At 52.7% G+C, this 24082-nt stretch overlaps 11 protein-coding genes across 11 annotated transcripts; 5 read left to right on the plus strand and 6 right to left on the minus strand.

The window, feature by feature from the left end:
- Window positions 1-1528: 1528 nt before the first annotated feature.
- IAQ61_002689 (uncharacterized protein) lies at window positions 1529-2212 on the minus strand (the record flags this gene model as incomplete). Its single annotated transcript, XM_066095657.1, has 1 exon — window positions 1529-2212. The coding sequence occupies one exon, from the start codon at window positions 2210-2212 to the stop codon at window positions 1529-1531; it is 684 nt and encodes a 227-aa protein (XP_065954493.1).
- A 420-nt stretch (window positions 2213-2632) lies between these two features.
- IAQ61_002690 (uncharacterized protein) lies at window positions 2633-3643 on the minus strand (the record flags this gene model as incomplete). Its single annotated transcript, XM_003843544.2, has 1 exon — window positions 2633-3643. One exon carries the CDS (start codon window positions 3641-3643, stop codon window positions 2633-2635), a length of 1011 nt encoding a protein of 336 aa, XP_003843592.2.
- A 168-nt stretch (window positions 3644-3811) lies between these two features.
- Window positions 3812-4740, minus strand: IAQ61_002691 (uncharacterized protein; the record flags this gene model as incomplete). Its single annotated transcript, XM_003843543.1, has 2 exons — window positions 3812-4447; window positions 4498-4740. The coding sequence occupies 2 exons, from the start codon at window positions 4738-4740 to the stop codon at window positions 3812-3814; spliced, it is 879 nt and encodes a 292-aa protein (XP_003843591.1).
- Window positions 4741-5223: 483 nt separating this feature from the next.
- Window positions 5224-7924, minus strand: IAQ61_002693 (uncharacterized protein). The gene is made up of 3 exons (XM_066095658.1): window positions 7045-7924; window positions 6260-6994; window positions 5224-6207 (listed from the first exon to the last, which is right to left on the minus strand). The coding sequence occupies exons 1-3, from the start codon at window positions 7623-7625 to the stop codon at window positions 5508-5510; spliced, it is 2016 nt and encodes a 671-aa protein (XP_065954494.1). The 5' UTR covers window positions 7626-7924; the 3' UTR covers window positions 5224-5507.
- A 34-nt stretch (window positions 7925-7958) lies between these two features.
- Window positions 7959-10245, minus strand: IAQ61_002694 (uncharacterized protein). Its single transcript, XM_003843540.2, has 2 exons — window positions 9715-10245; window positions 7959-9650 (listed from the first exon to the last, which is right to left on the minus strand). Exons 1-2 carry the CDS (start codon window positions 10105-10107, stop codon window positions 8580-8582), a joined length of 1464 nt encoding a protein of 487 aa, XP_003843588.1. The 5' UTR covers window positions 10108-10245; the 3' UTR covers window positions 7959-8579.
- Window positions 10246-10510: 265 nt separating this feature from the next.
- IAQ61_002695 (uncharacterized protein) lies at window positions 10511-11557 on the plus strand (the record flags this gene model as incomplete). The annotated part of the gene is made up of 1 exon (XM_003843539.2): window positions 10511-11557. One exon carries the CDS (start codon window positions 10511-10513, stop codon window positions 11555-11557), a length of 1047 nt encoding a protein of 348 aa, XP_003843587.2.
- A 576-nt stretch (window positions 11558-12133) lies between these two features.
- IAQ61_002696 (uncharacterized protein) lies at window positions 12134-13207 on the plus strand (the record flags this gene model as incomplete). Its single annotated transcript, XM_003843538.2, has 1 exon — window positions 12134-13207. The coding sequence occupies one exon, from the start codon at window positions 12134-12136 to the stop codon at window positions 13205-13207; it is 1074 nt and encodes a 357-aa protein (XP_003843586.2).
- Window positions 13208-13455: 248 nt separating this feature from the next.
- Window positions 13456-14028, plus strand: IAQ61_002697 (uncharacterized protein; the record flags this gene model as incomplete). Its single annotated transcript, XM_066095659.1, has 1 exon — window positions 13456-14028. One exon carries the CDS (start codon window positions 13456-13458, stop codon window positions 14026-14028), a length of 573 nt encoding a protein of 190 aa, XP_065954495.1.
- Window positions 14029-14526: 498 nt separating this feature from the next.
- On the plus strand, window positions 14527-16431 carry IAQ61_002698 (uncharacterized protein; the record flags this gene model as incomplete). Its single annotated transcript, XM_066095660.1, has 3 exons — window positions 14527-14530; window positions 15182-15494; window positions 15822-16431. 3 exons carry the CDS (start codon window positions 14527-14529, stop codon window positions 16429-16431), a joined length of 927 nt encoding a protein of 308 aa, XP_065954496.1.
- A 3051-nt stretch (window positions 16432-19482) lies between these two features.
- ILV2_1 (Acetolactate synthase, mitochondrial) lies at window positions 19483-22484 on the minus strand. The gene is made up of 3 exons (XM_066095661.1): window positions 21731-22484; window positions 19975-21657; window positions 19483-19909 (listed from the first exon to the last, which is right to left on the minus strand). The coding sequence occupies exons 1-3, from the start codon at window positions 22071-22073 to the stop codon at window positions 19860-19862; spliced, it is 2076 nt and encodes a 691-aa protein (XP_065954497.1). The 5' UTR covers window positions 22074-22484; the 3' UTR covers window positions 19483-19859.
- On the plus strand, window positions 22485-24081 carry IAQ61_002700 (uncharacterized protein; the record flags this gene model as incomplete). Its single annotated transcript, XM_003843533.2, has 3 exons — window positions 22485-22600; window positions 22678-22735; window positions 22878-24081. Exons 1-3 carry the CDS (start codon window positions 22525-22527, stop codon window positions 24079-24081), a joined length of 1338 nt encoding a protein of 445 aa, XP_003843581.2. The 5' UTR covers window positions 22485-22524.
- Between the last annotated feature and the right edge of the window lies 1 nt (window position 24082).

Raw genomic sequence — 24082 nt, forward strand, 5'->3', positions numbered from 1 at the left:
AAAGGCAACTGTCATGTTAAGAGTATCGAGATAGTCTGTCTATCGAAAAGCATGGAGTGCTCGTTACAATGAACGGGTAGGGATCTATAAGGGATGGAAAAAAGTTGATTCACCTATCATATGACAAGAGGTATAAAGCTCGAAACTAGATCGCATAGTGCCTTTTCATGATTTATTTCTGGGTCTTTTGAGTCTGTTCTCCAGCCTAGAATCTACAGGAAAAGTAGTGTTAGTTGAACAGTGTTGTACGCGTACCCAGTACCCATCAGAAAACCGACAACACCTTACTCAACTCCCTACTCACCTTGCAAATTCTCCTCGCCCTCCTCATCCGGCGCAACATCCCGATCCCCCAGCGCCCCTCCCCTCCCCCACGCCCCCTCAAACCCCCAATCCTTCTTCAAAGCCCCAGCAACATCCAATCCCTTCGTCCCAGCCTTCCCACCCTCACCCACCCTATCCGCCTGATTCATAATCCCCTTCCGTAACCGCTCCACACCATCCTCCCACTGCTTAATCTGACTCGAATGTGCCTTGTCGCCTGTGGAATCTACGCCACGCTTGATGGCCGTGTACAGCGCCTCGTCAGCTTTACAATCCTCGTGCCAGGACGCGGTAAGCCAGGGTGACAGACTGTCGCGTGGATGCGGGTGCAGGAGTGCACATGTAGGACCGCAGGTACCTGGGGCAGCGGCGCGGCTGCAGGAACGGCAGAAGAGGCCGTGGTGTTGGATGAGGTTTTGGGTGAATGTGCGGATGTCGAGGGAGTGTTTGATGTCGGCGAGGTTGGTGAGGAGGGTGTTTATGCGGGTGAGTTTTGTGGAGTTGGGGGTTTGGGGGGCTGAGGATGGGGAGGTTGTGGATGGGCGGGCGGGGGATAGGAATGGGGAGTAAGAACGTCGGTGAGGGTGAAAGATGTCGAGCCAGGATGATTTACCTTGGTCCTCTGCGTCCAGGTGGGACGGGAAGCGGAAGCGGTTTTTGGGACCCATGTAGAATATCCTCGCTTGGCTGAGGTGAGGCTGTTTGCTTAGTTGAGGTTGCAGTGAGCGCCGTTGAGGAGAGAGTCTAAGAAGTGACAGCCCAGGTGATTCAGTACGAGAATTATTCCATAGAGATAATTAAGGTGCAGTTTGGGAGCATATTGTTGCAAATCTTCTACTCTTTAAACACACAGTCATGTGAGGTGAATAAGGCTTCACAATGTACTTTGACTTCTTAAGGCCTGGTTTGCCTTGAGCGTTTGAACTCTGTCACTACACTGCCGGGATCAACACTCGACTCCTTAGTGAGCGGGAATTGTTATTGTACAAGGCAGACAGATTCCCGAATCTTGATATCCTGACAGCGCATAGTCTCACAGTGGAGGCAGATTGGCATAATTGTTTGTGTAAACTTTATATGTGACCCATTATTTATTTCGCTGTATTAGCGAGCTATTCACGACGACAGAATTGCATACTAATAATAATGTTTTGTAATGAGCGCAATGTTTTTCAATGGGCTTGCGATGCTACAAAAAAAAACTCTACAATTCTCGATACCTCTTCCTCACATCTCCCACATCAGCCATCTTCCGCTTCGTCTCACTCCTCAACACAACACCACCAGCAACCCCAGGCGCCTCATCCTCCCCAACCCCAACACCAACCCCCCTCCCCCATCTCCCCTCAAACACCCACTCCCCATCAATTCCACCCCCAACATCCACATCCCTCACCATCCACCACCCCTCCTCCCAGCACCGTTCCGTCCGTGTCCTCGTATCAGCCCACAACACCCCGACAATCTTCTCCCACTTGCGCACCGTCTCCTGGCTCACAGCATCCCCTTTACCACGCATATCCTGCACAAGCCCCTCATACATCTCCGTGATCTTATTCGCGTGTAGAACCCATGCAGTGTTGAAACCATGGCCGCAGTGCAATTTATCCCTGGGCCGGAGGAGCGGACATGTAGGGCCGCAGGCGCCTGGCAGGGAGAGAGGGGTGCAGGAGGCGCAGTAGAGGGATTTTCGTTTGTGGAGGTAGAAGAGGAGTGTGCGGATGTAGAGGGTGTGTTGGACGGTAGAGAGGAGGGCGCGGATACGTTTTATGCGGATTGGTAGGTTGCGGATTGGATAGGGCTTTTGGGGTGCAGGAGGAGTGCAGGAGGAGAGAGGGGAGAGGTCCCGGCGTGAGGGACACGGGGTGAATTTCTTACTGCGAGGCATATTTAATAGATTAGGATCGGGGGTATCTTACTCTGGTATTCGTCTAGGAAATGGGATTTGAATTTGACTGTGTGGTGTTTAGTGTTGAGGTAATTGCAGAATATCATGTAGTGAAGTGAGACTATGAAAAAAAAAATACAAAGGCATTATGAGACATTGGCATAACGTCCTTTCAAGACATTCATATTACTCTATCCTGTGAACCCAACAGTGTCTGGAGAACATGGAACTTGGAAACACAATGCGCAAATGCAATAATCCGCATAATATATTTGAATCCGAGTCATGTATCAAGCTGTAATGACTCCAGCCATCCACGATATACTCGACTGAGATTGTAAGACTGTAGCACTACCAGCTAAAATTCATATGGAGAAGCTCGTCTCACATGGAATATCAAGGCCCTTGCAAACGGTCGACCTACTCCTTCAGAGCCGTCGGCACGACTCTGCCAAATCCCATTTCCGTAAAGGTCCGCGCAATGCGTGGTCGAACATGTGGCGACTCTGATCTTGGACTTTTCTTCATTTCTTGTGTAGAGGGTGGGATTTTGGACTCGTGGATGCAGGAATTCTGTTGCGAGGTATGCGCAGTATCAGCGACGTTCAATGACTTAGCGTTGTCTTCTTCATCGTCATGTGGAGAGGCTTCTTGGATATGGGTGTCAACCTGAGCACACTGTAGATCAACTGTGGGCACCAGGGATGACGCTAGCGTTATGACTTCGTCGTCTGTGTCAAAGCTCATATTCCGGTACATACACCGAGGATAGGCAGAGGGAAGCAGCGTGGGAAGCTGTGGCACACGTCTATGGAACGATTTGCTGCTTGGTTTGGTGCTGTCGAGTCGTGGGAGCTCTGTTGCGGTCTTCATGCTCTTGCATCGGACGGCGGCGTTACGTCTTAGAGCGCTCGGTTTATCTGGCTGAAAGAGATCTTCTTCAATTGCCAAATGTGTGGTTGGCACTTCATCAGTGACTCCTGTTACCCAGCTTATGGTGCTAACACGATGGTCTGTCAAACTGTCCCGAATATGGTTCCTAGCTTGCTGCGAGGACAAAGTGTCTCTATCGGATCCACCATGACGCTCTGAGGCGTGTAATCCTCCCAGCGTCGGTAGCGAATTACTACTCAGGGACCTCCAACTGAAGATATAGCTGTAGTCATTCAATTCGTCCGATAAAGACCCCATGATGTTCGATTCGTCCGAAGATGTATCGAATATCGACCTCTCTTCCTGATTGGTTATAGAAATGTGATGAAAGGGGGTTAAGCGGCGCCCGTATTGATCGGCTATGACAAGGCTGTTGACTAAATGCGCTATCTCGTCGTTTTGCTCGGTGGGACGCGTCTCTTGCCGGGCCCAGAGTTGGAAATCTAGGTCTTTTTCCATCTTGGTCGGTGGTTTTGCAGGTAATTGACTGCCATACATTGTGACACCGCCTGGTCACTATATAGTGTGAATGTTTGCTCGCCGAAGACATTGTCGGAGATGTAATCAATCAAGAGGTCTCTTCACAACGACCATCGTCAAAGTGTATAGTTGGCCAGGATGTGCCATTGTCTCAGGCTTTGGAAACCTCTGGAGGCGGTACTTGCTCTAGTCGTCCTCTTGCCGCCTCTTGACCTCAGCCTCAACACCCCGCACAGTCATTGGTACCTTCTTGCCTCCCCATTTGCTCTTCTCCTGCTGCGCGAATCCCTCCAAACTCAACATGCCAACACACAAAAATCCTAGCTGCTCTCTATCCGCATCGAAAACCTCCCACCATTCACACTCTGGCATCTTGACACCGATCTCCCTTGCGGCCAAATAAATCGCCGCGGTGGCCAAAGCAGGCGGCTGATGCGTCAGGTATAAGAGCTGCGGACTCAATAGCGCCGTGTTCAGATGCGCGATTGCGCGCTTTGCAAGATCAGAAGCGCGCGGGTGCGAGAAAACATCTAGCGCTTGGAGATACGTTATACATAACGTGTATGGGAGAGCGACCTGGATCTGGAAACCTAGGGTACGTAGTATACGGTGTTCGGTGGCGAAGAGCATTGTGCGCGTGCGCTCATATGTGCCCTCTGAAACATAGTAGGAAGTTGGGTCGGGCTTCTGGCGGAGGTGGTTAAGGTTGATATACGTAGACGGCAAGTATGCAAGATACGCGTAGACATTGATCAGACTTCGCGCCGATTTAGGGTACGCGGAGAGCTTAGTGATGAGGTAGAGTGAGGCCATGGACACGTCCTAATCGCAGTCAGTGTAGAACAAAAGAACCAGGCGCAAACTTGACCTACTTCAGCGCCAAACTCTGCCAAACTACCACCCTCGGGCCCAACCCAGAATCGCATGAATATGACGATTGCCTGCGCAATTACTTCCTGGGGAAGCCGGAGCAATTGGCCAGCTGCTTGGGTGAGCCTTGCGCCTGCAAAGCGTATCGAGTCTTCCAGATCGATTGGGATGCCATCGAGCTGTGAGCCCGAGGTTTCTAGCTGGGCTATCGTAGCCATTGGGTTCGCGAGGGGTGAGGGCTGCATGTTTGTCGTTGCTCTGCTTGGTGGTTGTTCGTGAGGTGATGTCTCTGGCCTAGAGGTTACTTGACAGGTGAGCTCTACATCGGAGGTCCGATGATACAATGCCTCGGTCCGCTAATTTTGCGCTAGAGCTAATTCCACAAAGCGAACATTTCTAGCAATATTCGAAATTTCTAACGATTTTGTGTCTTGTGAAGAATGAGACATCAATTTCTCACATTGCTGCAATCCAACCGGAGTGATATACCTAACAATGACAAAGATATCCAATAAGAATTATCCAGTCTCCTTAGCTCAATTGGGAGAGCGCCAGACTGAAGTCATCAGTCACTAAATCTGGAGGTATCGTGTTCGATCCACGAAGGGGACATCCTACTGTGCCTGAGCTTGCTCAGGACACTTCGAACTATCTTTTTGCCGGTTGTTGTGCCATCACTCAATTATGGTTTGCTAGCATGCACACACACAGGGCAGATGAGTCATTGTCTGAATTACATTTTTTGCACTTTGTGCTAGTCTAGAATATTCATTTACTATCATTACCTTGGTGTACATGAGATGCGAAACAGACAGTATTCAGCATCAACTATGATTATAAGTGAATGTATTACATGCAGAACCAAATGCCCATATATCTAAAAATGCATTACAAAATGGTATAGTGGGTATCTCGCTCGCTTCATGCCCAACCCGTCGATGTGAACAAAACTCCAACAAATGGCCTAGCGAATGTAATGCAACGCGAAAACGAAGGAAGGGTATATCTATACTTAATCAATGCCAATCATGGTGCCATCGCACCTCCAGTCATCCACTTCGACATTTCTGGGCGCAGTATTGATCGCCTCGGCGTCAACCTGGATGTAAGTGAGCCATGTGCCAACACGGTTTGCGCCAACCTTCTTTCCGTCTCGTGAGAGTCCGGCCATGGCTGATGCTGTAGCTGGTCTTGATGAGCGCGCTGGGGCGGGGGCGGGGGCGGGGGCGGGGGTAGGTGCCTGGATGCGGCGACCAAAGAAAGATGTGCGTTGGGTCGACTGTCGAGATGAGGTGCGCGGTGCGAGAGCAGGCGTGGAACGGACTGCGTACGACTCGTTCATGTGGTGACCGCCAGCGTTGCCCAGTGCATAGACTTGACCAATTGGGTCTGAGCGGCGTACTTCTGACGTCCTGGGACGGGGGTCAAGACGCATTCGTGACTGTAGCTGTGCGGCTAGCCCTGGGTCGGCTCGATCCACGTCACGGCTGCGTTCGCTACGGTGGCGGGTACGTGTGCTTGGGCGGCGCGCCAATGGTGGAGCAGGTTCCTCCGGAAACTCGATAACCTCAACAACGTCGTGATTTGCTGCGTATGGGATGCGTGCATCGTTTATCCGTTCGTCATCTTCAACATGCTGATAATTGAACCATGGGCAGTTGCAGGTCTTCCAAGGCGCGGCGCAGACCATGCAGAACTGTGCTGTACAACGACTATGCAGCAATTAGCAATCATCCCGGCGAGTCAAAAACAACGACGGCTTACCAAGTCATGTGATTGCATCCCTCCTTTAGCTCCACCACAGCCTTGCAGTTGTAGCATCTCTGCCAGCCTTTCTCTTTGGCCATCTCTACTAAGCGATTGGTCTCCTCATCCTTTGGGCACTCCTTTCTCGTGTGGAATTTACTGTTACAGAGAACACATATTTTAGTCTGGCAGGAGCCACATCGTGCATATTTCCGGCCGTATGTGAGGTCCATCCGAATCCGTGAAGGCTTGACCCATTGTCCGCAGCCCTTGGAAGGACAGTAAAGCCGATTTGCCGTAGTATACTCCTGGTATTTCTTGTTCCATAAGATCTTGAACTTATCATCGAATAATCGCTCAGCGTATTTGAGTGGAATATGCTCTGTCGTGCAGCATCGGGGGGGCATGTGCTGGGGATCTTGGACAGAGAGGGTGAATTGGCGCTTCAAGCATGAGTGGCACATGCGATGGCCACAGGCAAGCTTAACGGTCTTGTTGACAGGCAGGTCATCGTTCATACAGACAAGACAGTCAACTAATCTTGGGACTTCCTTGCGTGTGGCGGCAACAGGGGTTCGCGATTGGGGAGGCCGGAACAAGCTTGCTAGAATGCCCCCTTTTCGAGAAGGTTCCTTGGCAGACTGTGTGCGGGTGACTGGTGCGGGTGACGGCGGCGATTTTACGTTGCTTGTACGTCGCACTGATTGTCTCGATGACAGGAATCCACGGCTCTGTTCGCGGATTGATGTACTTCTAGAAAGTATCAGTAGAGAGACCAGAGATGCTTGGTTCCATTTTCGTACCTGCTCAATTTTGGCAGCTCCATCCTGCGACCAGAAGTAGATCCGGAGCCCGACCGTGGACTGTAGGCTGTCCTGGAGGATCCACCCTCCTCACTCCTCCTGAGCGCAGAAGACCTTCGAACGTTGACGTCTTCGACCACGCCCCTTGACTTGGGTCGTCCATAGACAAAGTCATCACTTCTCTCCTCCACGGCCTCCTTTCGCTTCACACGGCGTGAGCCATCTCGCCTGAGTTCGCCACGGTGACTGCTGCGAGACTTTTCCTTTGCCGAGTCCATGCGTCGTTCCTGTGCCATGCGTTCACCACGCCGGTCTGATTCACCCCGGCTGTAGTAGGATTCTCGCCGCGCTCTCAAATCATCAATGTCGATTTCTGCCTGTCGCCGTGCCTCTTCGGCGCGTCTGCGTTCTCGTCGTTCCCGCCTGGCCTCGTCGTCGTAGTCGCGGGATTTGTGTCGTTCACGTCTGGTGTCGTCGCTGTGGTCGCGGGATTTGTGCCGTCGTCGATGGCGGCGCTCGTCTTCACGGTGGTGGTCGTCGGCGAGGTATCGCGTGCCTCGCTCATCCCGATCCCTCGCCATGCCCGGGGGCCCTGCAGGCGATTTATTGCTCGACGGGCAGCCAGCCTGACAAGGTCACAGGCTTCTGGCAGCACGTAGGCAAACTGTGCATGCAGCGCACAAAGAGAAAGCGATATTGTGGAGAGTTGCGGTGGGCGTGACGGGCGGACACACTGGACAGCGAACACCTGCAGACAGGCCAAGCCCGATCAAACGAATAGGCTGACCACTTGCACGGGGCAAGCCGCCAGCGGTGAGAAGTGCACAGAGTGTCTGTTGATCCAGCCCACTCTGCCTGTCCTCTCAGGGTCGCTCGCTAGCGGCTAGCGGAAACAGGGGGGCTGGCGTTGGGCTGGCTTCTGTCTTTGAGTAGGTAGGTACGGTTGGTACGGTTGGTAGGGATGTTATACTATACCGGTACTGCCTGTGTGACTGTGTGACTGTGTATATAGGGGGAGGATGACGGATGATGCACCACCACATAGTACGTACCTATGTGGACGTACTGGTACCGACATGTACACAGTAGTAGGCAGGCAGGCAGGCGGACAGGTAGGCCACTGTAGAGTATGTACCGGTAGGTATGCACTCTGGCTTGGGGCCAAACTTTGCCCAGCTGCCCGCTTCAAATGCCCGCTCTCTGCATTCACTCCGCATTCGTCTACCTTAGATATGCGGAGACGTGTCGCTGCAGGAGCCAAAAAAAACTAAACAAAAACTGGGTTGGGTCATGGATCTGCCCACACCGACCTCGCAGCCTCACTCCTCACTCCTCACTCCCACTCTGCCCTATGTACCGGGGCGACGTCGTTTGAACTTTGGGCTGCAAAAAACCTGAGAAGCCATTGCGTATTCGTGGATGCTGCTGATGCATGCATGACTCGCCGCTCCACTGCCATCTGCGTACCGTAATCGTAGTAGTACAGCAAAACCTAAAACGCAAAAATTCGACAGTGCCCAATGCAAACCCTTTTCTTAGTCCTTCTCCAGTGTAATCTGTGTGGACACCTCCCACCTCTGTCCCCCACTGCCATAGCCTCCGCCTAAGCGATTGCGCACCATGCTAGCGATGCGATCGCGCAGTCGTCCAATTTCGTCCAGATTACGCACACGTAATCTCAAATTGGCCTGGCACAGTCCGTAATGGACCTGCCAGAATTTCGCTTCCTCGACGGTGCTGATCGCTGGGTCTATCTCTAGGTCGTACATGACATCCGACACTCCGGGTCCTGAATAGGACATGAGCAGCATCTTTCCCAAGGTCCAACCTTGTATCCAGCCAAGTGCCACCATGGCAAATGCCACCGAGAAGGAGAGCGTACGATCCAACCAGACGTACATCTGTATGCTCAGAAGAGGCAGCAGTAGAAGGAGTGTGGAGCAGGAAAGTGTTAGGAAATGCGAAGGGTTGCTCAGCACCCACGGTAGGTTGGCAATAGCACTCAGTCGCATCACCTTCCCAATCCGAGCGTGATTCTTCAGCAGAATCGCCGACACCAACGTCGAAACAATGCCACTGAGGGCGGCAAGATCAATGCTGCCAGGAGATATGCGCTCGTGGCCGTCGGCGTGATGCGCATGATGCCCGCCCGAGTTTTCCAGGGCATGGGTCAAACCATGAGATATGAGATCCAGTCCCATGAACAAAAGCCCCACAGACATGCCCAGCCCAGCAATCACCTCCAGGCGTTCAAATCCGAAGGGATAACGGATGCTGGATCGTTTCCAGACCTCAAAATTGGAGCCCACGTCGACAGCCACGCAGAGGAAAGCCCCAAGGGCATCGTAGAACAGCAGCCGAGACAGCACCGTGAGGGCCAGCGACTCGTGTGCACCCCATTGCACAAGACCGGCCACAACTAAATGACAGAAACACCATGCGAGCCGTAGCTTCTGGTCCTTGGACATGGAAGACCGGTACTCGTTGAAAGTCGGGATGGGAAGCGAAGCCGGAAGTTGGAGAGGGGCTCGTGTTGCTGGCTCGAGGAAGATCTGATGGGAGACACTGCTGTGTTTGTACTTGTGCCCTCGCCGGCGACCAATATCCTGCTATTGTCAGTCCAATCCGTGCAGCGTGAAAGCTCTGTGCAGCGTGAAAGCCACGACGCACATTTTGTTTGACCTGGGCTTGCCCAGGCTGGTATGCGACTGGCTGGAAATTGAAAGGATTTGGATTCTCCGTTCCGCTCATGGAGTGTGCTTCGGTATTGAGAGTTCCACTTGCAGCGCTTGCTGGCGTGTATGGGAAGGTCGCGCTTGTGGGCGTATAGAGCGTGTTTGGCGACGCCATCTGGGAGATGGAATCGCTCGGTCGTAGAGTCGCGTACTGTCTGTGAGGAAAGGTGGCAGACATGGGCGAGAGCGCATTCGGATCAAAACCCAGGTCGCCGGCAGATAGCTCGCCTTCGAATCCCAATCCAATCGGTTGTGGCGCATCTTCGTCTTCGTCAGGAGGCGGCGTCGGCGTCCGTGGGGGCCTCGGCACTGGCATGTTTGACGCCATGACGACAGAACAGTTGGAATGGGTCTCCTGAAGACAACACTTGGTCGGTACTTCCACGAGCGACAGCAATGACAGTCCAGACGGGGTCCGAGAGTCTGGACGGGAGTTGACGGCGGAGATTGGAGAGAGAGGGGCTGGAGGCTTGCCGCATGCAGAATAGCTCGTCGCCATCCGAACTTGCCGCTGCATTGGCAGCCAATCTGAGCGCTGCAACACCGCGGCTAACAGACCCACTTCGCTGGTCCTGAATCAATCCTGAATCCTGAATCCTCAAGTATCTAGGAACAACGCTCGTACACACTGTATATTGCATCCAACGCATCCATCCAGAACATGACGACAGACAGTTGATTAAAATTACCCTGGGCTTTGCGCTCATTTCCCTGTGTAGCGTTTTCGCACAATGGAGGGGCGGGGTGCTTCCAAGTCGTCCAAACGTTTCCAAGTGACAACAGAGTCGTCAAGCCCTCGGAATGCGGAAAATGGACAGCTTGAGGGTGATCGCAATGTCCACAGAAAGAGCTCAGCTGGGGGGCTTCTCCGTAGCCTTTCGTTCTTGAAGTCGAGGGACTCGGTGGTGAGGTCGCAAAAGAAGGACTTTGGGGAGCTCGGGCAGTCGGAGGATATGGACATTACACGCAGCGGGGCCTCCGTTGTAACTGCCCTTCGCCAGAGCCAAGGCAGACAGCGTAAAGGGTCGTTGAGACAGGCAGCCATGGCCAAGATGCGAGAGCGAAGTGGCTCGTTACGGAAAGAGCGAACGACGCCCATCATCACCACTACAACAAGTGCAGACTCGCCCCAGGACAAGGCCATCTCTCGTCCGGGCGATCACGCCAACAAGCCCATCAACTTACCGGTATTCCCGGACGCCGGACATCGTTCGCTCGGGAGGGATTTCGGGGCCATGCGTGCAACCAGTCACCAAGCATCGCGGTTGCTTGAATCACCTATACCCAGCTCGGCCGAACTGTATGCATCAACTACTGACGAAGATGACCACATGTCTTTCTATCGCCCTGCTGCCTCGAGCAGTGCATCTTCCTTCAATGTCTCGAACCAAGGGCCGGCCATATCACTTGCACGGCGCCGTTCGAATCGCGTTGAGCAACGTACACTAGCCTCGGCCGTGCCCACGACACCCGAAATGGACGTGGACGAAGAGTGGGATTACAGCGAGACGGAATGGTGGGGATGGGTTGTGCTTATAGCAACATGGGTTGTGTTCGTCGTCGGCATGGGTTCTTGTCTGGGCGTGTGGAGCTGGGCGTGGGATGTTGGCGAGACACCATCTGCTCCGCCTGATCTGGAAGATGATGACACTTTGCCCATAACGGGATACTATCCTGCCTTGATGGTCTGTACAGCAGTCATGGCCTGGGTCTGGGTTGTCGTTGCCTGGGTAGGTATGAAGTACTTTCGGCATGCCAAAGTGGGCGTGGACAGTTGAACTGGCTGTCGCTCTATGCAGTATGGCTCATTCTTTCATCTCGCTGACAAGGTCTCGCATGAAATCTGCATGAACCTGACAATCGGTAATTCTTTCCATTTTGGCCAGGTTCGCTTAAACGTTCTGCCACATGGATAATATCAGGATTCTGAAACAATACGCCACGATTTTTGGCCCACCAGAACGATTCTTTCAGCCTTTCCTCACTACTGAACACCTCTTGCCTGCGAGGGCCTTCTTCTTACCGCACGCCTCATCCTCTTGGGTGGGTTGCTAGTGAGAAGTGTCACTCATTTCTGCATTCCAGTCTCTTACGAGATGGTTGTACTTACCACTAATCGTGTTCGGCAGCAGTTCCCTCGGCGCTCGGTCCACTTGACGTTTCAGTTCCCATCCGCATTGCGGACAAGAGAGGATACTCGATCCAAGTGTGAACTATTGCAGGCTATTAGGGTGTCTCGTAATTTCCGATTATGCGAGATTGAAGAAAGGATATTTTGGGTCTTGAAACCAGGGTAGATTGACGCAATCTATCTGCTCACAAAATCTTTAAAGCAGTTCCTGGTCTCGTAGTCCATGCGCATATCGTTCGTGACGGCCTCGGAGGATCGAGAGTCATCCAGAGGTATGGGTCGAAGTCCAAAACGGAGATGCACCACAGCAGGCCAGGCGTACGACATGAAAGCAAAGTTGGACAGCAAACCTTACGACTACACTACCATTGGATCATCTGTACAGACGCCAGGGTTTATACTCGATCACGCCCAGAACCCTTCAAAGACCAGAACGCTTCGTGAATACTGTGGAGTCCCTGGACCAAGGCCGTTTCCCTTCTTCGATCTACCCCAAGAAATACGCGATCTCGTATATTCCCATCTCGTGGTGTACTCCAAATCCGAGGCTGTCATACGAGCAACGATGATTTTAAAGAATCAACAGAAACGCATCACGGCCAAAGCAACGCGGGAACGGCTTAATCGCCAAAGATCAGCAAGCGGAGCGCGCCTCGCACGTTGTCGGCCAAAAGTCAACGAACTTTCCCTGTACTTGAATCTGCTTCTTGCCTCCCGAAGAATGTATGCGGAAGCAAGTGATTATTTTTACAGTAAAAACTGTTTTCACATATCACTCAACAAGTTACCTTCGACCGCCTTCGATGCGCCATACGGATGGGATCTTACACGAATCAAGAAGTTGCAGGTGGATTTGCAAGTCAAGGATGCTATACGAATGGACCGCTATGTAGATTGGAGGGCGTTCCTTTCCCCTTTTTCGTCTCTCCAACATCTTCGCATTGAACCCACATTCCACCCAAGATACTACGAATGGGCATATCCGGAATTGTCCAACTGGAGCACTACACATTATGTCCACAAGGCGTTTTTCAGAGAACTACTTGCAGCAATACCATACCACGTCAGTCTCAAGGTTGGAGCCCCTCCGGATCTCACTCGGGAGAAGGAGGAAAAGGATCTGATAACGACTCGGAGGATTGACAATCGGTTGCTTTACGATATGTACACTGAATTCGAATATCGGGCCAACCATGGTCCAGCCTCCAGCGTCGTTGACAGTGGGCGAGGCACAATGAGAACCACTCGTCCACATTTGCGGCCCACGGCCATGGGGTTGGGACCGTATTGCCCTTAGTAGAGTAATAAAAGCCTAATTTGGATACTTTATTGCTTCAGTGCCTACTCTAGTGACACAGGGAGTTGACTGCGGTAGTGACGTGACGACGGCTACTACGTCATGCATATGCGTGCTATGGAGCTCGGACAGTGTCACCGACCTAAGCTGCCAACAGTCGACAGCTCCAGACCTCGCTCCTCGATCATCAACCCGCTGATAAGTTACATTGCACATTCAGTTGCAACCATCAATCATCGAGAGATAGTATGAGCTTCCTGCGCCCCGTATCCATGTTGCGCTCTGCGGCGCTACGTCCAGCAGCCCTCTCGTTAGCCCCTCGAGCCCGCCAACAAGTTCGCTTCGCCACTTCAGACTACGGCTCTGGAACTGGCAATCCTGTGGGCGAAAAGCCAGAAAAGCAGGGGCAGAACCCCAGCGAAAACCTCGAGCATCCTGGACCTGCGCCTCCCAAGGTTGCGCAAGGCAAATCGTCGTCTTCTCCCAATTCGGACAATGGCGGCAGCAATTCGAACCCCAAGTCCGATTCATCTACATCCAATGCAAAGACTGGTTCATCATCCGGTAAGCGCGAATTCTCTACATCTGCTCGTCAGAATGCGTCCAAGGAGCCAGCCGTGGAACAAGGCAAACAAAATCGGCCGAGCTCCAGCGAAGTCAAAGGCGCGCAACCCAAGATCCTCAACGAGAACCCTCCCAAGGCCTCTGAACAGAGTGAGGAAGTGAGGAAGCACAACGAGGAAGTTGCAAACAGGGCTGAGAAACCGGCTGGACAGGTCAGCAATGAGGATGCCAAAAAGGACAAGATTCCGGGTGTGTAGTCCCAAGCCCTTTGGTCATTCGATCAATGCTAATTGGTTACAGGAGGCACATCGAGAGGAGGCAGCGATGAGGGAAATGTCGATAAGGTTATCAATGAGGCCACGAAGGAAATGTGAGAAGTCAGTCATCGACGGGAATGCATGTACGAATAAGGCGAGCGAGGAGTTGAGGGATGGATGGCTGCATTGAGCAATCTACATGGGCGTCTACTCTACTTGCTGATTTGTGCGTTTTGGACTCTTGTGCCTGTTCGTAAATGGCTGGAGGCCACGCGGTGAGCGCACATTAAGGTCCATTATGAGGTTTTGCGCATCTCTTGGTGGCGAGGTTCTAGAATGACGTCAAAGATGGTCAGAGCTACGCGCACCGACACCCGATTCCCCGCGCGAGATTGTCATGGGAATTGTGAAAATGCCATGGCAACGCGCTGCGGCTTCATGGTCTTCTAGTCAGACTGACTGAGTCGACCGAGCTGGAGCAAGAGGACAGATAGATCAATGTGTATATCATCACAATCACTACACAGCACCCGTTTGTAAAGAGGCGACGGATGGAGAGGACACAAGCCTCTGTCAGACAAGTCGTGGGGGCCCAGACTTTGCTTGTGAAACTCCATCTCTCTCACAATTGCGCACAACAAAAAAACGCGATTCCCCCCCAGTGGCCATGGCTTCCCATTGGCTGCGAGGCGCAGGCAGGCGCAACCTTGACCTTGTTTGTCGCCATGACGTATTGGCGACGCTCTACCTGTCCGCCATTGTCCTCCCCTCTCCCCCATAAAGCTCGCACGCCTTTTTATCACCTAGAGGTCTCCTACACCCCGCCGAGCTTGGTTAATTCTATCCCTCCCCTCAACCCCTCGTCTTCGATTCATTTATCGATATTACGACTCCTTCCCTCTCTCTTTCTCTCTCTCTCTCTCGCACACACACACACACACAAAGCATCCTCACAATATGAGGTTCTCCCTAGCTCCCGCCCTTGTGGTGACACTCGCCGCCCAGGCTACAGCTAACAGCTGGTTTGGAAGTGCCGGTGCGTATAGTGGGATCCCCCTCTCTTCTTCCTGTCTCTGTTCTGCTTCTATCACTGGCCTGGCTGCATGACGTTTACGTGCCATGAGAGCAGCTTGATGCTAACAACACTGCACAGTCTACGACAAGTGGCACGAGACGGAGCTGGAGCGATGGCTCAAGGACCACAACGTTCCTCACCCAGGCCCCTCTGATCGTAAGAGCCTAGTCAACACTGTCAAGGCCCACTGGAACGACAAGGTTGTCACACCCTACACTAGCTGGGATGTCACAACCCTCGGCAACTACTTGTCCCTCAAGGGCCAGCAGGCGAAGAAGGGCACCGAGCAAGATGCTAAGAGCCTGGCCGAGCAGGTCAAGGTGTACTGGACTGAGACCGAGGACTCTGCCAACCAGGCCTATGGTAGCGTCAAGGACTGGATTTTCGACTCGTAAGTTGCTCTACACTCGCGTTGCAGTCCTGTCGTTAACAGTCAACAGCTGGTCCGACTCTCAGCTCAAGGCTTTCGCCGACAAACATGGCATCCCCGTTCCTCAGCCCCGCCAGCGTGATTCCCTTCTCGCTGCTGTTCGCAACAACTACCAGTCTGTCGCCGAGAAGGCCAAGGAGACCGTCAACTACCCTGGTGATTGGTTGTATGAGACCTGGTCTGACTCTGATCTCAAGTCTTGGTTCGATGAGCGTGGCTACCCGTTCCCCAGCCCTCTACCCGCGATTCTTTGATTGCCAGTATTCGTCGCCAGTCCCGCCTCGCTAGCTTGAATGCCCAGGGTGCTTACGCTTCTGTCTCCTCCGCTGCCGCCGATGCCCAACAGAGCCTCAGCGATGCGCTCCTTGACTCGTGGTCTGACAGTCAGATCAAGGAGTGGGCCGACAAGAATGGTATCAAGGTCCCCCAGGGATCCAAGCGCAACGAACTCATTGCTCTTGCCCGCAAGCACCGTGCTCGTCTTTATGGTGACAGCGCCTCTGCTACCGCCGGATCTGCCTACGGTGCTGCTACTTCCAAGGCCAACAACCAGTATGCTGCTGCCACTGGCGGCTTCGCTTACTACACCGACTTGATCAAGCAGCAAATTGGTCTTGCTGCCGCCAGCGCTACTTCGGCCACCTCTGTCGCTGGTGCCAGTGCCAGTTCTGCTTCCTCTGTCGCCTCCGCCAGGGCCAAGTCCCTTACTGGTGCTGCTGCTAAGGCCGCTTCCTCGTCTTCCTCGTCCATTTCCAAATCTGCTGCCAGCGCTAGCGCCGCTGCCGAGAAATCCGCCTCCAGCGCTGCCTCAGCGGCTTCCAAGTCTGCAAAGAGCGGATACGATGCTGCTGCCGCGAGTGCCAGCTCTGCCTCCAAGAAGGCCAAGGATGAGTTGTAAATGCATTTCTGCATGACGGTCTCACTGGCAAGCAAAGTCAGCCCTGTCCTTTATGTGACATGGGAGCCCGACGGATGACGATATAATCTTACGACATGCGTATGGTTCGTGCAAGTCGAAAAGACCTCGACTGGACGAGTGCCGTGTAACAATAGGTTCATAATGATGATATACCCTCTGCGACCTCCTGGCAGGCTTCTGGAGGGTCCCTTGCGTTTCCATTTTTGGTTGGAAAGGAAGGATGGCGTCTTACATAGCTTAATGAAACAACTTCATCGCAATATCATTGCCCTTTGAGTAATGGCCATTGTATCGAAGGCAACATGTGCTCAAGATTTGAGGATTTGTTTCACAATGGCTAGCATGGTTGACTACTAATCAAGACATGACAGACATTACTTCCATTCTTCATGACACTTTGGATATGACTTGCAAAAACATTTATATACCTCGTCCGCCTGGCTACAGACACCAAGTTCACAGGGAGAAATAGGGGTCTCACTCCTCTTCAAAGTTCGATGTATGAAAACCTGAAAATAAGACCTATACCTACATAGACATTTTCCCAAACATGCACTCTTTTCACTTTGCGGCAGAAGGTAATGAAGTTACGAGAGAAGCACACAGAAATGTGTCTTCTTTTTGACAATTTAGGGCTGGCAGAGAATCCTCGACGCCACACACATGCACTGTTCTGTGCAAGTTTTAATTTTTAGGGGGAGTTTGAGAGTTTGAGAGTTTGAGAGTTGGGGGGGGGGGGGGGGGGCGGGGTTGATGGATGGGAGGATGGCGTAGAGTATGGCGTGTGGCATAGTAAATATCCAGCATAGTGTAGACTCTGGAAGGAGAGGGAGGGACGTGTATGATTGTGTGATTATACCACACAGCCATTATCCATGGTGCACACATGTTGTATTCAGTAAGCTTCGGATTTTTTTCGAGCACGGAGACATTATAGAGTTTGGTTCTCTGTTTTTTTTTATCAGAAACGCGCGGTGCTTGATGTAACGTGCGTACGTTTTGTTATCAAGTCGTAGCTGTTTTTGTTATGTGTGCGATGAGTAAATGGAGAGTGATATTGGGGTTTTATAGATAGGGTTGGGTTGAGGAGTTGGGTTGTTTTGGAGTGGCGTATCGTATTGTAAACCTTGGACTTGCTGGATAATGTGACAGTCTTGGACGGGGTGTGTGGAGATGATAGATGATAAGATGATATGGTACGATATATTTCATATTCGAGAAAGTCGTACTCATGACTCAAAATGGCATGGTATTTTCCTTCTCTTGCTTTTAGGCGCAAGGTGTGTTCGGGGGCGTCTTGGTCCGTCTCCTCATGCAATACTGGCACTTCTTGGAACTCAACGACTCAAAGGCAAAGTTATCGAACTTGCCCCGAGCCATAGCCCTTACGGCCCTCATGCACAACTTGCGGTAAGCAGCAGGGAGAGCACCAGGTGGGACAGGGACATGCATGATGAACGGATCTGTTTCGGATTAGCAACGGCGCTCCATCACATGGGTAGTACTTACTGAGTTTTGGAAAAGTTTTGGATATTGACCGAAAAAGTGTTAGGATAACGTTGTGCAAAATTGTGGACATGTTTATGGGTGATTGCATTTTTGTCTGTGTAGAGTGAGGCGATATCGCATCACTGTACTGACTCACTCTCTACCCATGGAGTGTGTGTTTTGGAATTTCCAATATGTCTAGTGTTTGGAAAGCGGGCTTGATGCACAAAACTTGTGTTCGATTATACGTCTTTTAAAGCGCAGCTAGCCCATCCGCGACATAGATGGGATACTTACACGACCGAAAACAGTATCCCCAAGGCATGTGTTTTTGGGTACATTGTGATGTAGATGCTGCACTTGGAGTTTTGTGGGGAGACAGCAGGGAATATATGTGTGGGAGGGACTTTTTATATGGCACTATAGGCTTGCGAGAAGGTGAGGTTTGGGACGAGCCCATTCCATCTTCTCCATTTTCAGTTTTTTTGGGTGGGAAAAAGTCACAAGCGATGTCACATGAGTTTGTTGGTGAATGACTTGCGAGATGGGTATGTCATTGCACATGATGTTCACTGGTTCTTTTTCAACGTCCAGATGTCATGTCTGCAAAGCCATGACCCTGAACGTATCTCCCCAGCCTCATCTCTTCAAATAACCATTGCTTTTCGAATATCCTTGCCCATTTAGCGGTATTAGCTTTCTTTGAGAGACCAGAGCGAGCATGAAACCACGCACCTCGACATAAATTGGCTTGTTCAATCTTCCCACCACGCCCTCCTCATACAGGATTTCTAGCCACTCTTGCAGTTTCAGGATAATATCCATGGTGAGGCGGGATAGGGAAGAAGTGCATAAAAGTAAGGCGGAGGGTTTATATACACGCTACCCATGTCACTTGCATAAATCTCATGGATTGGGGGTTTGGTATGTTGTTGCAAAGACGTACTTCAAGACGTTGATCTTATAAATCAGCCAGGGCCATGGGTTTTGTGAAGATTGAAGCCCCCCTTCCTTTCTATTTCTTACCAAATCATCACTAGGCTAAGACCCATCCACATAGTACCCACAAACATGCACACATACACATATATCTCCCTCTCCATCCTCCACGAACCTATCCCCAATTCACGCCCCCCTTCTCCCTCCCCAACCCCCCAAAAGACACATCAACACCGCGTCATGAGCCCTTTTTTTTCGTCGTAACCAAACACACACAAATAACATGCCGTCGGTGTGCGAAAGAGACAAAAACAAGATGAACGACAGGAGGCAATCACATGTTTGTGCGGATTTTGAAATTTTGGAGTAAGGGCTGTGTCGTTGATGGGGGAGGGGAGGGGAGGAGCTGTACAGAAGGGAACATAAACCTGGGAAATATTGAGAAGGATTTACAGTGGAAAAGAAGAGATAGGCCAGTGTGTTAGTTCCTGCCACCGGGTTAGATCTCATCTTGAAGATGCCAAAAATACCACTTGCACGAGACGGACATTTCACACAAGCATACGCACATGCACATCCATCTCACAAAGCAAACCCAAAACGTCGGAACCCCACCCATAAAAAGCATCAATTTTCCCCATCCAATATCCCCTCTGCTACTCCCAGCTACTTCCTTCCCCCTTCCCCATCGTCTCGTTTCATCTCACACTCTCACAGTTAAACCCGATAATCTTGCTTTTGATAGTAGATAGCTATGCCACAGGCTGCGCTTTTTCAAGAAAAGAAAAAAACGGTCAAAACTTGGGATAAAGAAAAGCGCGCGCAACCGCCATGATGAGAAAAGTTCGTGGTCAAGCGTTGGAAAGGAAATAGAAGAAAAACGCCAGCAGTGCGGGACCCGCAAAATGTACAGGTGAAATGAAGAGCATGATCTCAATGCAAAATGGTTAGAAGAAAAAGAGAGTCGTGTGTCGTGTGTTTCAACGACCAGATCGCTTTTTCGTGTTGGCTCTGCGCTCTTTTTGTGTCTCTGTTGAGGCGGTTAGTGATTGGTATTCTCAAGGAAAAAGGATCTAAGTTTGGAAGAAGACTTACTCTCATCGTAAACCATGAATTCGTGCAGACCACTTCCAGCTGGCACCATGGGCAGCACAGGGACCTTTTGATCCGTCACAATCTCCAGTAGGGCTGGGCCCTCCGAGTCCAAGAGCCACTGCAGAGATGCCTCCAGCTCCTCGGGCTTGATGCAGCGTTTTGCTTGGACGCCCATGGCGTCACCGAGCTTGACGAAATCGGCGTTGCGCTGATGTGTGTGCGAGAAGCGGTCGGTGTAGAAGAGGGTTTGCCATTGGGTGACCATGCCCTGTTCTTCGTTGTTCAGGATGATGACCTTGACGCCAATGTTGAACTCGGCAGCGGTCGAGAGCTCGGTAAGGGTCATGCTGAAGGAGGAGTCACCGTCGATATCGATGACGGTGCACTCGGGACGAGCGACCTTGGCACCAATGGCAGCGGGCAGCCCGTAACCCATCGTACCGAGACCACCCGAGGTGATCATGGTGCGTGGGTACCTCCATCGGTAGTGCTGTGCGCACCACATTTGATGTTGTCCAACACCCGTTGTGAGGATGGTCTTCTCTTTGTGGTCTGCGGTCATATCTGAAAGCTTCTCCATGACAGTCTGGGGCTTGATGAAGCCGTTCTCGCCCTCCTTCTCGTAGGCCCATGGAAATCGCTTCTTCCAGTCGTCAATCTGGGCAAACCACTCTGGTCTCTCCTTGACAATGTTCACGAGGGGCATCAGGCGCGCGAGATTGCTGCCCACATCGCCCTCGACTGCCTCAGTTGCTTGCACAACCTTGTTGATGTTCTTGGGCATAATCTCAAAGTGAACAATTCCTCCACGGCCTTCAGCTGCAGCCGCCTTCGCAGCAGGCGCAAACTTGGCAATGGATCCGGTGATACGATCATCGAAACGAGCGCCGAGGGCAAGAATGAGATCTGCCTCCTGCATGGACATGTTGGCATACGCAGAGCCGTGCATGCCCAGCATGTGCAGAGACTTGGAGTCAAGCTCATCGAAAGCTCCCAATCCTTGCAGGGTCGTCGTCACGGGAATGTTGGCCTTTTCCGAGAGCTCCTTGAGGAGTTCAGGCCCGTTCTCGGTCTGAAGAATGCCTTGCCCAGCGTAGATGACGGGCTTCTTCGCCATGTTGATCAGGTTAGCGGCCCTCCTGATCGAAAGGTCGAGCTGCTGTTTACTCGATTCTCTCGCCGCGAGCGTGGCTGCGCTGACGGCTGTGGGCAGGGAGCTGCTCATGGGAATGGGTCTTGAGAGGATGCTGGCGGTGACGTCTTTGGGCAGATCAACGAGCACAGGTCCGGGGCGGCCGCTTGTCGCAATCTCGAAAGCCTCGTTGATTCTTCGTGGGAGTTCGGCAATGTTCTTGACGAGCACATTCCACTTTGTGCAGGGTCGTGTGATGCCGACCATGTCGGCTTCCTGAAAAGCATCCGAACCAATGGCGCTGGTGACGACCTGTCCGCAAAAGACGACCAGCGGGGTTCCGTCCATCAAAGCATCTTGCATGGGTGTGACCACATTAGTGGCGCCGGGTCCCGAGGTAACGAGCACAACGCCAGGCTTCCCACTAGCACGGGCATACCCCTCGGCCATGTGGCCAGCGCCCTGTTCATGTCGTGGCAGGATAAAGTCGAAGTGTTTTGACTGGTAAATGGCATCGAAGACGGGGAGAATAGCACCTCCGGGGTAACCGACTACGTTACACGTTAGCGACTCTGACCTTGCTGTGCAGGTACCCTTGGCAGGGTGGAAAGTGATATGGCCTACAAATGTGCTTGACACCCTGGCGCAGCATCATCTCGTGAAAGATCTCTCCCCCCGTCATGCCCACAAAGGAGTGGTCCATTGCAGGCGAGCGGTAGGGCTTCAATGGCTGGACATCATTATGGTCCTCGCGATTGAAGGCTGGCGAAGGCCTTGGGCGCGCCGGTTGTGTGGCTGTGGCTGCGGCGGCGGTACTCTGGGGCCTCTTTGCATCTTCCTTGGGAACTTTGGCGGAGACGGCCTGCGCTGGCCGGCGGTAGGGCGACAGGGCGGGTCGTTGTACGGACGTGGAGAAGCTGCGGGCGCCTTTGAGGGCCTGAATGGCGCGCGTGCGTGACTGCTGCATCGTGGGCCCGAAAAAAAAAAAGAAGGCGTCGTCAACGCAGGACCGGACAGATTAAATCGAGAAGAGGGGGAGGGGGAGAGAGAGGGAGAGAGAGATAGGATGGAAGCAGCGAAAGAAAAAAAAAAGAGGAGGAGCAAAGGTGGGAGGTGTCATAAAAAGCGACCGAGAGAGAGCGTTAGCGCATGTAAGAGTCAAATCAGTCAAATAGTATGTCCAGTCCGCCTTATTGAGTCGTTGGCGGGCCAAGGTGGGAGGGGAGGGGAGGGAAAGGCAGGAAAATCGGGTGGAGTCGCGGGCGGACAGGGATTTTTGATTGGCCGACGCTTCCCCACACGTCGAGGGGAACGGCCGAGATCGGAGCCGTTTGCATATTTTTGGACTGACAAGGTCGGCCAAGGTCAGCGTGTTGCAACAGTACTCTATGAGTAGGTAGGAGTAGAAGTAGCCCGCCATGCAAGTTCCCTCTCGAGATGAACGCGCCCCTAGTAACCATGGCCGTGTCGCAAGCGGCGATGACAGACGACGGGGTGAGCAGCCAAGCAGAGCCAAAAGCAGCACCCTCTTGCCACCGTGGACCTCCTTCAGGGCTGACCCAAATCCCTAGTCGCTCTTGCCCGGCGCACAACACGAGGGCCTCTCGACGATGACATGCCCGTCGACGAGTAGGTTTGCCCCCGATCTCATCCACATGTCCTTGTTTCCAGTCGGCCGCGCATTGTCGTAGCCTGAGTCTGCATCCCGTACGCAATCCTCATCATCCGGAAAGTTGGCTGACGAACATGACCACCACCACCGCCATGGCAGCCCTCTGTCAGCCAGCACACCAACCGGCAGCCTGCCATCACGCACCGTGACCCCAGCTCGCGTCGCTCCCCCGCTTGCCCCGCATCCTCGCCATGGGTCCAGTGGCCGTGTCATCGAGGATATGCCCCCCAAGGACTTCAGCTTCCTCCAAGATGCCGCTGCCTACCACGTCCTTCCCGTAACCAACCTCCCGCCCGCCTTTCTCAATGCACCTCACACGCCCCCCATCTCCTCGCCCGTTGACAGCCTCCTGCTCTCGGGCCACTATCGCCTAGCTGCCATTGCCGCCGCACGCAACATCGTCACCGCAGCCTCGCCTGGCGACTACGAAACACTCCTCCACCTCGTCCATGTCCGTCTGGCATGTCTCTGTCTCCTCCACGAACACCAACTAGCGGCCCAAGAGAGCAAAGTGCTCGGCGACTTAAACAGCGCCTTCTGGAGACACCCCCTGACGAATGCGCATCTCGTGCCATGGCACCTGCGCCTCCTCGTTGTGCGTCTCTCTGCACTGGGCTATGGCGAATGGCGCAAGGGCATCATGGGATACTATGAGCTCGCCCGCGAATGCAGAGAGAACATCATCAAAGCCACGACAGAAGAAGACAAGAAGCTCTGGCGAGCTCGGCTCCGTGACTGCGGGATACGTGTTGCAAATGTACTCGTGGAGATGGGAGACCTTGAAGGCGCTGGACGACACCTAAGCACACTGGCCAGCTCCGAAGAGACTGCCAACACGACCGAGGCAAGAGAGATATTGCTCATGGAAACGCTCGTCTGGCTGCGCGTCGGCGACATCCAGGCAGCCCGTCGCTGCCTTTCCCAAGCGACGTCACAATCCCCCGACGAACTCATCGACGGCACGCTACAGGCGCTCGTCCAGCTCGCAGAGTCTAATTACGAGGCCGCCGCCTCTTCGTTCCGTCAGCTGCACGAAAAGATACCCGAGGATGCCATGGTGGCGCAGAACCTCGCAGTCTGCTTACTGTACACTGGACATATACAGGAGGCCAGAGACTTGTTGAGTACTTTGGTCGCCGAAAGCCCGCCCTTTCACTCTCTCGTACTCAACCTATCTACCGTATACGAGCTATGCACGGAGAGGAGCAGGGAGAAGAAGGTGGCGTTGGCGGAAAGTCTGGCTCGTCGGAATGATGGAGGGGGGGTGGGTTGGGAAGTCAGCAACTCAGAGTTTAAATTGTAGA

The sequence above is a fragment of the Plenodomus lingam genome (assembly GCF_022343315.1).
Source record: "Plenodomus lingam strain CAN1 chromosome Unknown contig_14, whole genome shotgun sequence".
Classification (NCBI taxonomy): domain Eukaryota; kingdom Fungi; phylum Ascomycota; class Dothideomycetes; order Pleosporales; family Leptosphaeriaceae; genus Plenodomus; species Plenodomus lingam.